Here is a 13,932-nt window from a genome sequence, read left to right on the forward strand (position 1 = left end):
GGCTGCCCATTCATTACAGGATACAATTCAAAGAACTTACATCTCCTCCCTCATTTCTGTTTATCACCTAACTGACCGCTGCGCTCTGCAAATGACTTTCGACTAACCTCTGCACTAATCCGTACCTCCCACTCCCGACTCCAAGACTTCTCCCATGCTGCGCCAATCCTCTGGAATGCTCTACCCCAAGATATTAGGACCATTCACAATTTGCATAGTTTTAGGCGCTCGCTCAAAACACATTTGTTCAGAGCGGTCTACCACGTTCACTAATCAAAGTCATTTTATGTTTGTGGGTGTAGCCCATTCACTATCTCCATCTATCCCCAACCTCCTGAAGATGGCTGGACCATCATTGTAAATACATCATTGTAAATACACACCTGTGCTTTGTATCTCCCCCACCTCATTGTAGATTGCAAGCTCTCACGAGAAGGGTCGTTTTATTTCGTTTTAATTATTGTATTGTTAACGTTGTTAATTATGACTGTTGTGTTTGAAACTGTTAAACTGTAAAGCGCTGCGGAATATGTTGACGCTATATAAAGATTATTATTATTATTATACCTGACCACACCCTAAATCACAAACACCATTACTTTCTAAGAAAACAAGCAAACAGTTTTTCACATGTGCTATATATAGATGTTTTCTGTCAGTGGGTTCAGAGACCGAGAAGCATAGGAGTATTTTTTCTGTGTGAAGTAGCTTTAAGAATACAAAATTCTCCTATGCTGATCAGTGCAAGCTGTGGTTCAAAGCTTCAGCTGCTGCTTGGAATGACAGAGGCTGTGGATTCAATTGCCAAGGAGGCTTGAATATGAGAAAATGACGTAAAAGTGCTTCTCACTAAATTAGAATATCATCAAAAAGTTAATTTATTTTAGTTCTTCAATACAAAAAGTGAAACTCATATATTATATAAAGTCATTACAAACAGAATGATCTATATTTCAAGTGTTTACTGTATATACTCGTGTATAAGTCAAGCCGAGGCACCTAATTTTGCCTCCAAAAACTGGGAAAACTTATTGACTCGAGTATATGCATTCTCCTCTAATCCCTATTTTGGCATGCATGGTTCCTCATCCCCATCCTTGTTTGCATGGTTCCTTATTCCCATCCTTGTATGCATGGCTCCTTATTCCCATCATTGTCTGCATGGGCTCCTTATTCCCATCCTTGTCTGCATGGGCTCCTTATTCCCATCCTTGTCTGCATGGGCTCCTTATTCCCATCCTTGTCTGCATGGGCTCCTTATTCCCATCCTTGTCTGCATGGGCTCCTTATTCCCATCCTTGTTTGCATGGTTCCTTATTCCCATCCTTGTATGCATGGCTCCTTATTCCCATCCTTGTCTGCATAGGCTCCTTATTCCCATCCTTGTCGGCATGGGCTCCTTATTCCCATCCTTGTCTGAATGGGCTCCTTATTCCCATCCTTGTATGCATGGGCTCCTTATCCCCATCCTTGTCTGCAAGGCTCCTTATTCCCATTCTTCTATGCTTAGCTCCTTACTCCCATCCTTGTCTGCATGGTTCCTCATCCCCATCCTTGTATGTATTGCCCTCATGAGAAAAGCAAAAAAAACTACCACTTGCCTTCCATGCCCTCGAAGCATCTCGTTCCAGTGCCAGCAGCTTTTCGGCTGGGCGATAACGTGTCCCTGCTCATTAAGGTAATGAATATTTACCTCACTCTAAGCCTATGGGAGTGGAGAGATGTGAATATTCATTACTTTAATGAGTGGGCACCCGTGAGAGCCTGGCAGCTACTGGAAACAGGCGGCTGCAGCTGTAACTGTGTGCGTGCTATAAGAGAAATTAATATTCATAGCCGCAGCCACTGGCTCCTGCATCCTGTGACCCAAGGCTCCGCCGCTCCCCCTCCACCACCGTAAACTGGGACAATGACTCGTGTATAAGCTGGGGGGGCATTTTTAGCACAAATAATGTGCTGAAAAACTTGGCTTATACACAAGTATATATGGTATTTCTGTTTATGTTGATGATTATGGCTTACAGCCAATGAAAACCCAAAAATCATTGTCTCAGTAAATTAGCATAATTAACAAAAAACACCTACAAAGGCTTCCTAAGCATTTAAAAAGGTCCCTTAGTCTGTTTCAGTAGGCTCCACAATCATGGGGAAGACTGCTGATTTGACAGATGTCCAGAAGTCAGTCATTGGCACACTCCACAAGGAGGGTAAGCCACAATAGGTCATTGCAAAAAAAGGTGTCTGTTCACAGAGTGCTGTATCCAAGCATATTAATGAAAAGTTGAGTGGAAGGAAAAGTGTGGTAGAAAAAGGTGCACAAGCAACCGGGATAACCACAGCCTTGAAAGGATTGTTAAGAAAAGGCCATTCAAAAATTTGGGGAAGATTCACAAGGAGTGGACTACTGCTGGAGTCATTGCTTCAAGAGCCACCACACAAAGACATATCCAGGACATGTGGTACAAGTGGTGCATTCCTTGTGTCAAGCAACTCATGATGACCAATAGACAATGCCAGAAGAGTCTTACCTGGACCAAGGAAAAAAAAGAACTGGACTGTTTGGAAATCAAGGTCCCAGAGTCTGGAGAAAGAGTGGAGATGCACACAATCCAAGCTGCTTGAGGTCTAGTGTGAAGTTTCCACAATCAGTGATGGTTTGGGGAACAATGTCATCTGCTGGTGTAGGTCCACTGTGTTTTATCAAGACCAAAGTCAGCGTAGCTGTCTACCACAAAATTTTTCAGCACTTCATGCTTCCCTCTGCAGACCAGCTTTTTGGAGATGTAAATTTCATTCTCCAGCAGGACTTGGTACCTGTCCACACTGCCAAAGTACCAATACCTGGTTTAAAAACAACAGTATCACTGTGCTTGATTGGTCAGCAAACTCACCTGACCTTAACCCCGTAGAGAATCTATGTGGTATTGTCAAGAGGAAGATGAGAGATACCAGACTCAACAATGCAGATGAGCTGAAGGCTGCTATCAAAGCTACCTGGGCTTCCATAACACCTCAGCAGTGCCACAGGCTGATGGCCTCTATGCCATGCCGCATTGATGCAGTAATTGATGTAAAAGGATCCCCAACCAAGTATTGAGTGCATTTACTGAACATACATTTCAGTAGGCCAACATTTTGGATTTTAAAATAATTTTTCAAGCTGGTGTTATAAAGTATTCTAATTTACTGAGATAATGACTTTTGGGTTTTCATTGGCTGTAAGGCATAATCATCAACATTAACAGAAATAAACACTTGAAACAGATCACTCTGTTTGTAATTACTCTATATAATATGAGTTTCACTTTTTGTATTGAAGAACTGAAATGAATTTAATTGTTGATGATATTATTTAGTGAGAAGCACTTGTATTTGTTTGTCATTATCTTTTAGTAGTCATATAAAAAAATCTTAGTTCAATTCTCCCTCTATGATACAGGAATACACTGCTATGTACAATGTATATCTATATATCATTATAATCTGATTAAACTTAGCCTGAGAAAGATACCTCCCAGGACTAGAGTGTAACCTGCAAAAAGTAAAATAAATATATTTTATTAAATATCAATGATAAAAAATATTAAAATTCAGAGAACGTGCCTATAAGGCTGGGGACATGGCAAAGTGCCAAGTATATGTGTAGATGAAAAAAAAAAAACACAAAATTGAGCTTAAATTGAGTTGGTACACATGCAGAGGTTAAACGCATGTTCACATTGGCCACAAAACATTGAAACCTACAAGAGAAAAAAGTAAACAAAAACCCTGATGTAACTAAGTAAAAAAGCAAAAGTGCGTTTAAATAATACAGAGTTTTTAGTAATACTGTTTTTTGATCAAAAAATAGCACAAACGCCATCCCACCTCGTCACAGTAACTCTGATCGGGACAGTCCTACACTGTCTAATATTAAAACCTTACATTGTGTCAATGTTGACCTCAGTGTGAATAAGGGCAGACAAAAGGACTGGGCCCAACCAGTGAAACACTAGACTGGGGAAGCCTTATATAGTCTCTGGCTCAGAAACAGGGATGCCACACCCCGGGTTGCACAGAATGCAACAATACAGAGAAAAAAAACACAAAATTGAGCTTAAATTGAGTTGGTACACATGCAGAGGTTAAACGCATGTTCACATTGGCCACAAAACATTGAAACCTACAAGAGAAAAAAGTAAACAAAAACCCTGATGTAACTAAGTAAAAAAGCAAAAGTGCATTTAAATAACACAGAGTTATGAGGTGGGATGGCTTTTGTGCTATTTTTTTAATCAAAAAACAGTATTACTAAAAACTCTGTGTCATTTAAATGCACTTTTGCTTTTTTACTTAAGGTACCGTCACACTAGACGATATCGCTAGCGATCCGTGACGTTGCAGCGTCCTCGCTAGCGATATCGTCCAGTGTGACAGGCAGCAGCGATCAGGCCCCTGCTGTGCTGTCGCTGGTCGGGGAAGAAAGTCCAGAACTTTATTTGGTCACTGGACTCCCCGTAGACATCGCTGAATCGGCGTGCGTGACACCGATTCAGCGATGTCTTCGCTGGTAACCAGGGTAAACATCGGGTAACTAAGCACAGGGCTGCGCTTAGTAACCCGATGTTTACCCTGGTTACCATCCTAAAAAGTAAGAAAAACAACCGCTACATACTTACCTACCGCTGTCTGTCCTCGGCGCTCTGCTTCTCTGGTCTGGCTGTGAGCGCCGGGCAGCCGGAAAGCAGAGCGGTGATGTCACCGCTCTGCTTTCCGGCCGCTGTGATCACAGCCAGACCAGAGAAGCAGAGCGCCGGGGACAGACAGCGGTAGGTAAGTATGTAGCGGTTGTTTTTTTTACTTTTTAGGATGGTAACCAGGGTAAACATCGGGTTACTAAGCGCAGCCCTGTGCTTAGTTACCCGATGTTTACCCTGGTTACCGGGGACCTCGGGATCGTTGGTCGCTGGAGAGCGGTCTGTGTAACAGCTCTCCAGCGACCAAACAGCGATGCTGCAGCGATCCGGATCGTTGTCGGTATCGCTGCAGCGTCGCTTAGTGTGACGGTACCTATAGTTACATCAGGGTTTTCGTTTACTTTTTTCTCTTGTAGGTTTATATGTGTAGATGGTTATAACCATAGGGGGCGAAGGGACACAGTGCTACACTGTCTGCAGCCTTAATCTGGTATACCACCAGGTAATATCCTATTTTAAATAAACTTTCTTAGTTGGCTGCTACTCTAATTTTGATACTACTTCTAGGAAGAATATGTATTATTAAAGTGGTTATCAGGATTGATGTATTCAGATACCACATTGTAGTAATACCTCTGCTGTAGTTCTTCTATAGGTACAGCTATCTACACACATATTTGGCACTTTACCATGTCCCCAGTCTTATAGGCACCTTCTCTGAAATTAAATCTTTTTTAATTGTCATTGTTATTTAATAAAATATATTTATTTTACTTTTTGTCATTTACACTTCTTTAGTTGCGTGAGTTAACTTTATCAGGCTGGGTTTAGTCAGATTATACTGTATCTGTAATGTCAGTGGTGTGGTTCATATCTTTAGCTGCTGTCTGCAATGGTTAAAGGGACACTGTCACCTGAATTTGGAGGGAACAATCTTCAGCCATGGAGGCGGGGTTTTTGGGTGTTTGATTCACCCTTTCCTTACCCGCTGGCTGCATGCTGGCTGCAATATTGGATTGAAGTTCATTCTCTGTCCTCCATAGGACATGCCTGTGCAAGGCAAGATTGCACCTTGTGCATGCATGTACTACGGAGGACAGAGAATGAACTTCAATCCAATATTGCAGCCAGCATGCAGCCAGCGGGTAAGGAAAGGGTGAATCAAAAACCCCAAAACCCCGCCTCCATGGCTGAAGATTGTTCCCTCCATATTCAGGTGACAGTGTCCCTTTAAAGTTGTGGGTTCATTGCTTGGAGAGACCAGATTGCAAGAAAAGAAGACAAATGTTTAATTAATGAATGTAAGTATGTGAAGAGAAATGCTGGTCCCGCCCGAGGAGGAGGATCTATGGAGAGATTAAGACGCCAGATAGAAGACTTTGCACAGAGAGAGAAGTGAGTATTGTGCTTCGGGACAAAGCCCTAATGTAGCGGAACTGATCCCTCAAATTGGGACAGGGCCACTGAATGCAGGAAGGTTGGGAGCTATGCATTTGAGAAAATAATTCGGAACACAAGGTGGTATTTTAAGGATGTCTACTGGCAGGGAAGGAAACAACAGGAGAAAAATTTCATACGAATCTAAACTTCAGAAAAGGCAATTTAGACCAGAGCTTCTCAATCGTTATATGTTGGTTCTTCACAAATATTGTTAGGACCTCATCATTGTTCTTAGTTTAGCTTAAAACATTTTAAAAGCCCCTTATTTTATCTTAACATATGACTATTGAAACAGCACACTAACCATTTCCGGTAGATGGACATAGCTGTACGTTCATTCTAGTGGTGTCTTAAAAGGGTGGTTCAAAGACCAAAGTCATTTTCATTCTAAATTCTTATTTATTTAGTGCCATAATCTGAATTACTTTCTACTATGCTTGCATTAAAAATTCCCTATCCTTCCCTTTCTACTGCATTTTCTATCTTTTTTCCCTACTTCCTTTTTGAAAACACTTTGAGAATCCCATTGCATGCTAAGATACTGAAATAAAGGGTCATCAGGAGGCAGTTACTGCCGCAGCCTCTGCCCCCTTCCTGAAATTAACCGGCTGGGCTAGTCCCTGCACGATGTACACTGTGCGATATGCACGACATTGCATGCTCTGTTGTTGGTTCAAATGATCAGTAACGAGCCATCAATAGAGCGGTATCAAAATGCACGGCATGCAGAGACCAGTGATGTCAATTGTGAAGGCAGCGCTGGTCTCTGCACACTGGCTATTTTGGCAACACACTCTGGTGCCAGCTCATTACTGCTGATCTAAGCCGACAACAGAGTGCGCGCTGTCATTGTGTTCATTACTGACAAGCAATAATGTCTTAGGGGTGCTGAGAACACCAAAACATTATAGCATTTACATAGTGAAGTCGTTGAGTAGAGAAACAATTTAAATAAAGATTTATAAAAATTATTACAATTTTAAAATAAAGATATTTTCCCCAAACAATGTAGGTTTTATTTTGGAAAACTGTAAAGAAAAAAAAACACATTTTCTATTGAATGAATAGTATTGTTCAGTATGATAAAAATGCAACTACTATTGGAATAAGGATTTAAATTAATAATGATCATTGGGGTCTAACGGGCAAAAAGTCCCCTTTTGAATTGAGCTTTAGTGTTAATGCATGGCTGCCACTCTATACTTCCTCTAGGAGACTACTGTCGATAGCTAAGAGCTGTATCTCTGGCAATTCCATAGAGAGTGGTTGACCATGCACACTACCACTCAATTCACCTATCGAGGAGTATTTACATAGTTAAAACATCTTTAATTGTCTACTTTGTTTCTTAGTCTTTTTTATTTTATTGTAGGCTTCTTACACACTCGGAGCTGGCAGCCCTTCGAGCCTCATTGATTCCAATAGAACATTGTGTGAAAGCATTTTTACAAGAGTGTAACGCCAACAATGACAGACACATCTCTCTTTGGGAATGGTGCCACTGTTTTGGAATCAAAGAAGGTATGAATGACGTGCAAGAAAAAATCATAACCAAAACTTCAATTTAATGGACTTCATAAGATTTGGACACCATCATGACTTAGAGGGTTTCTCCGAACATGACTTTCAGGAGCACAGTGCTCTCCATTCTCCCGACTCCTAATTGCTTGGTGAAAGGGATCTCCTGATTAATTCTTCTGACCAGAACTGTGTGCTCCTGATGCACTATGAATCAGCTTTGCCTATGCAGCATGAGATGTCTAGGGCTGAACTTGGCCGAGGTCAGGAGCTGACTGTGCTCTCCCAGGATTCCTCAGAGCTTCAGGAAAGTGCTTACAAGCTCAATAAAAGAACTGGTAAACACTGTTCATTTTTGGCTACCACTGTTAGACAGCAGCAATGGGTAGCCCCCTTAGCATCAAAACAATAAAAAAAGAAAACTGTAGTAATCAGGAGAATGGACATGAATTTTAAGGCATGTCACTCTCCCCAAGAAGAGACGTTACCCCTTAGACCACTATTAACTGATAAATGCTTTGCCTCCAAAGGTGTCCATATCCTTCAAACCAAAACAAAGTATGTACTGTATTACTGTACCATGTGATACGCCATGTGCAAGATAATAATTGGGTTAAATGTAATTAGGACCTGGAAATTGCTATTTTAAAAAAAACACATTTTCAATCCCTGCCACACAAATCACCACTTCAGCATTATTTTTTACTGCAGCGCTGGAGTAGTGCTACTATTGTAAGGCCCCTGCACTTGTCTTATACTTACCAGCCGCCATTTTCTGCTGTTATTCGTGCCATTCTCATCAGTCTTCAGCAGTTTGGGTTTCATGCAGAGATCCAGATCTCACTTGTCAATGCAAATCCGTGACTTGCATAGACTTGCATTGAGAACTTGTAAACGTTATCCCTGACTTTCGATCAGTCAAAAGTTGCAGTCACAAGATGGTGAAGAGCTGAGAACGGCGGCTGGTAACAATAATACTAAGGTCAGGTAAGTTACAGTAGATTAGTAACACCGCTCCAGTACTGCAATAGGAAAAACAATGGAGTATCATGCAGGATATACAATGGCATGTAAAAGGTTGGGCACCCCTGGTCAAAATTACTGTTATTGTGACTAATTAAGCAAATTGAAGATTAAATTAAATTTTAAAGGCCTAAAGTTAAAGACGACACAATTCCTTTGCATTTTAGGTACACACAAAAAAAAAAAAAATATATATATATATGTATATATATATATATATATATATATATATATATATATATATATATTGTGACAAAACACTCTGGGATCGCCTTTGCTGGGGTCAAAGGACACGTGGTTTGTGCATTGAATCTGAGGCGTACAGCAGGTTTCTGAGCAGGCTGACCTCAGGTCAGATTTATTAACGTGAAAGCAACACAAAAAACAAAACATAAAAATAAACCCTAGCCTGTCTGGCACTAACTAAACAAATACGTTGCTATCTCAACAACTGGGGGGGCTTCTCCCACCCAGCTAACATCATACAGATCTTGAGCAGAGCTCTTCACGCACGTTTGTCTCACACAGGCAGGCAATCTGTGTGCCCCAGGCAGACACTGGAAACACCCAGCTGGTCATCTTTTATTCCTGCAATCATTAACCCATTAGCACCCTGAAGATACTGAGTGGCCTAATTCACATAGGACAAACACCTGGGCGAGATATACCTGCCTCCATCTACCACACCAGCATGAGTCTTACATATCCCCCCCCCCCTTGCTCAGACCACTCCGGTCGAGCAAGAACACTTTTGAAACAGTGCACTCGGGATAGGGCATCGGCGTTCCCCATCTGCACCCCAGGTTGGTGCTCCACCGTAAAAGAGTAAGCCTGCAGGGCAAGGAACCACCTGGTTACCCGACTATTACGGTCCTTGTGGAGGTGCATCCACTTGAGAGGGGCATGGTCTGTGACCAGCCTAAACTTCCTACCAGCCAGGTAATACTTGAGGGAGTCGAGAGCCCATTTAATGGCTAGGCACTCTTTTTCAACCACGGCATACCTCTGCTCATGTACATTCAGTTTCCGACTGAGATAGAGGACCGGGTGTTCGACTCCGTCCCTCACCTGGGAAAGTACAGCTCCGACACCAGTATCAGAGGCATCAGTTTGTACCACAAACTCGCTGCTGAAATCTGGAGTCACTAGTACGGGCTGAGAGCACAAAGCCCGTTTCAGGCTGTGGAAGGCCTCTTCAGCAGCTGAGGTCCATTTTACCATGACGGAACCCTTCCCCTTGGTAAGATCCGTCAAGGGAGTAGCCATGGCTGCAAAATTGGGTATGAACCGGCGATAATAGCCGGCAATCCCCAGGAAAGCCTGCACTTGTTTCTTGTTCACTGGTTGTGGCCAGCCCTGAATTGCCTGTATTTTGTCGATCTGGGGTTTAACCACTCCTCGGCCAATCACGTAGCCCAAGTATCGGGCTTCTTCAAGCCCGATGTGGCATTTCTTGGGGTTTGCCGTTAAACCTGCATCTCGCAGGTCATCAATCACGGCTTGTACCTTCTGGAGATGAGTTTCCCAGTCCATGCTGTAAATTACGATGTCATCCAGGTAGGCAGAAGCGTACTGTCTGTGAGGCCTCAAGACTCGATCCATCAATCTCTGGAACGTTGCGGGAGCTCCATGAAGTCCAAACGGCATATAGATATACTGGAACAGACCTTCCGGTGTAGCAAATGCCGTCTTCTCTCTGGCCGCCTCGGCCAGAGGAATCTGCCAGTACCCCTTTGTTAAATCCAGGGTCGTAATGTATCGGGCTTTACCAAGCCGGTCGATCAACTCATCGACCCGGGGCATAGGGTACGCATCAAATTTAGAAACTGCATTCAGTTTCCTAAAGTCATTACAAAACCGGATGGAGCCATCCGGTTTAGGTATCAACACAATTGGACTGGACCAGGCGCTGTGTGACTCCTCAATGACTCCTAAGTCCAACATTGCCATCACTTCCCGGGAGACGGCTTCACGGCGGGCTTCCGGAATCCGGTAGGGCTTCACATGAACAGTGACGCCAGGCTCTGTGACAATCTCATGTTTCACCAACTTCGTCCGGCCAGGTTTTTCGGAGAAAAACTGTCGGTTCTGTAACAAAAATTGCTTAACCTCAGATTTTTGTCGTTCTGAGAGAGTCTCAGCAACCTGCACCTCTGGTACAGTAGGTGAACAAACCGGACGGGGCAGATCCGCCGTTAGGGCAGAGCGGTCTTTCCAGGATTTTATCAGATTCACATGATAAATCTGTTCCGGTTTTCTCTTACCCGGCTGGTACACTTTATAGTTCACTTCACCAACTCTTTCTCGGACCTCAAATGGGCCCTGCCATTTCGCCAGGAATTTACTATCCACCGTAGGGATTAGGACCAACACCCTATTGCCGGGTGCAAATGTACGGACCTTAGCGCCTCTATCATAACTTTGCCTCTGGGCTCCCTGGGCCTGTAACATATGGTCCCTAACAATGGGCATGACAGCGGCAATACGATCCTGCATTTGTGTTACATGGTCGATCACCGTTTTAAAGGGAGTGACTTGACCTTCCCAGGTTTCTTTTGCGACGTCCAGCAGTCCCCGGGGACGACGGGCGTACAACAGTTCGAAAGGCGAAAATCCTGTGGAAGACTGGGGAACTTCCCTAATGGCAAACAGCAAATAAGGTAACAAGTAATCCCAGTTCTTCCCATCTTTGTCTATCGCCTTCCGGAGCATCTGTTTTAAGGTTTTGTTGAAGCGCTCAACCAGGCCATCTGTTTGAGGGTGATAGACAGACGTACGCAACGGGTCTATTTGTAAGAGCCTGCAGAGCTCCTTCATTACCCTCGACATAAAGGGAGTCCCCTGGTCGGTGAGTATCTGTTTTGGAATTCCCACCCGACTAAACACTTGTACCAATTCCTTGGCGATCGTCTTGGTAGCTGTGTTACGCAAAGGGACGGCTTCCGGGTAACAAGTGGCATAGTCCACGATGACGAGGATATGTTGGTGCCCACGTGCGGATCGGGGAAGGGGCCCAACCAAATCCATCCCAATTCTCTCAAAAGGGACCCCGATGATAGGAAGGGGTACCAAAGGGCTACGGAACTGAGATTTAGGGGCCGCGATTTGGCACTCTGGACAGGACTCACAATAGTTACGCACATCACAATGTATTCCAGGCCACACAAAACAATGCAATATCCTTTCTGTGGTTTTCTGTACCCCCAGATGTCCCCCCATTATATGTCCGTGGGCCAAATCCAGTACCTTCCGCCGATAAGGTTTGGGTACCACTAACCGTTGCACTGTGTCTTCCCCTTTTTTTTCTACCTGGTAGAGCAAATCATTTTCAAGAACCATATACGGGTACGCTAGCCTAGTGTCAGGTTCTACGGGTACCCCATCTATCATTTTTACATTTTTCCTAGCCGGAGTCAGGGTAGGATCTTTCATTTGCTCGCTGTGGAAGTCATCCACCTGGACTCCCAAATCTGGCAGGCAGGGTGCCGGATGGCTGTCTGCCTCCGCCTCTCGCTGAGGTTCCTCAGTTTCCTCTGTTTCCCCCGCCATGACGGAGAAGGGGTACTGAAGGTTAGATTCACTAACCTCCCCAGCAACATCTTCCTGTGGGGTCTCCTCTAGGGACTCGGGACCTCCAGATGGCATGGGAGAAGATTCACGGGTACAGCTACCGTGAAGGAGTAACTGATTCTCCCATAACTGCCAGAAATAGGGAAAATCCCTGCCCAGGATTACATCATGTAACAATGCGGGAACGAGTCCCACTTTGTGCTGCACTGACCCATAGGGAGTAGAAATCCATATGACCGCTGTTAAGTACGAGCGGGTGTCACCATGCACACACGTCACAGAAAACTTGTCAGACGGACCAGACGGAAGTGCCACCAGACTAGCTTTCACCAGAGTCACCACACTTCCAGAGTCTAGTAATGCCACAACATTTTTCCCATCAACAGATAATTCACACAGGTGTTTCACTGTATCATTTTGACCTGCATTCACACTCACTAGCTGTGTAACCAAAGACATGCGTTTTCTAGAGTCTATAACGTCGCACTGCATGGGTTCAGCGGTAACAGGACAGTTCGCAGAAACATGACCCTTCTCATGGCAGCGGAAACACCTAACAGGTCCCCTACTGAGACCACCGTCCAATACTCTTGGTCTCGGAGTGCGAGCAGTCCCGGACTCCTCCCCCACAGTTTTAAGCGATTTTCCTTCACCCGTGGTCCCTGGAACAGTCTTACCGGTTCCACGAGGAGGAGGCACAGTCCGGGGTTTGGCGGTGTCGTCGGGAAGTCCTTCTGCCACGGAATAACGCTCGACCAACTCCACAAGTTGATCCGCTGTCGTGGGATTTCCTTGGCTTACCCACCTTTTCAGCGCTGGGGGTAGTACTCTAAGGTACTTGTCCAGGACAACCCGCTGGATTATTTCGGGTATTGTCAGTACCTCGGGTTGCAGCCATTTCTTTGTCAAGTAGATCAGGTCGAACATCTGAGACCGCGCTGGTTTATCTTGCTGGTATGTCCACTGATGTACCCTCTGTGCACGGACAGCCGTCGTCACACCCAGCCGGGCCAGGATCTCAGCTTTCAGCTTCTCAAAGTCCTGAGCGACCTCCGGGTCCAAATCATGGTAAGCTTTTTGGGCCTCGCCGGAGAGAAACGGGGCAATCAAATCGGCCCATCGTGCCTTCGGCCACTTCTCTCTCAATGCCGTCCGCTCAAAAGTTGTCAGATATGCCTCGACGTCATCTTCTGCAGTCAGCTTTTGCCAGTATCGACTCACATGGATCCTTCTGGACTCTGCTTCCGGGTCAGCGTCAGGCATGCTCACCAGGCGCTGCGCCACCTGTTGGAGAAGTTGGCGGTCTGCAACCGTCATGTCCAGTAACTCCTTCAGCTGTGCGGCCATCAAGCGATTAGCTTCGTGCTGTGCGGCAGTGGCCTGCTGCTGTACGGCAGTGGACTGTACTAAGGCTTTCACCACGTCTTCCATGCTGTCGCCTGTGCCACGGTATGCCCGCGTTCTCCACCACAATGTGACAAAACACTCTGGGATCGCCTTTGCTGGGGTCAAAGGACACGTGGTTTGTGCATTGAATCTGAGGCGTACAGCAGGTTTCTGAGCAGGCTGACCTCAGGTCAGATTTATTAACGTGAAAGCAACACAAAAAACAAAACATAAAAATAAACCCTAGCCTGTCCGGCACTAACTAAACAAATACGTTGCTATCTCAACAACTGGGGGGCTTCTCCCACCCAGCTAACAT

General features: G+C 44.6%; 1 protein-coding gene across 1 annotated transcript in view; it reads left to right on the forward strand.

Annotated features, from left to right (window-relative positions):
• Positions 1–13,932, forward strand: part of SPARCL1 (SPARC like 1) — a 43,043-nt gene that overhangs the window by 24,256 nt on the left and 4,855 nt on the right. Inside the window, exon 11 of the mRNA XM_069743459.1 lies at positions 7,489–7,637. Within this exon, the coding sequence (XP_069599560.1) occupies positions 7,489–7,637 (149 nt within the window). The remainder of the gene's footprint in view (positions 1–7,488; positions 7,638–13,932) is intronic.

This window comes from Ranitomeya imitator, chromosome 1 (genome assembly GCF_032444005.1).
Source record: "Ranitomeya imitator isolate aRanImi1 chromosome 1, aRanImi1.pri, whole genome shotgun sequence".
Classification (NCBI taxonomy): domain Eukaryota; kingdom Metazoa; phylum Chordata; class Amphibia; order Anura; family Dendrobatidae; genus Ranitomeya; species Ranitomeya imitator.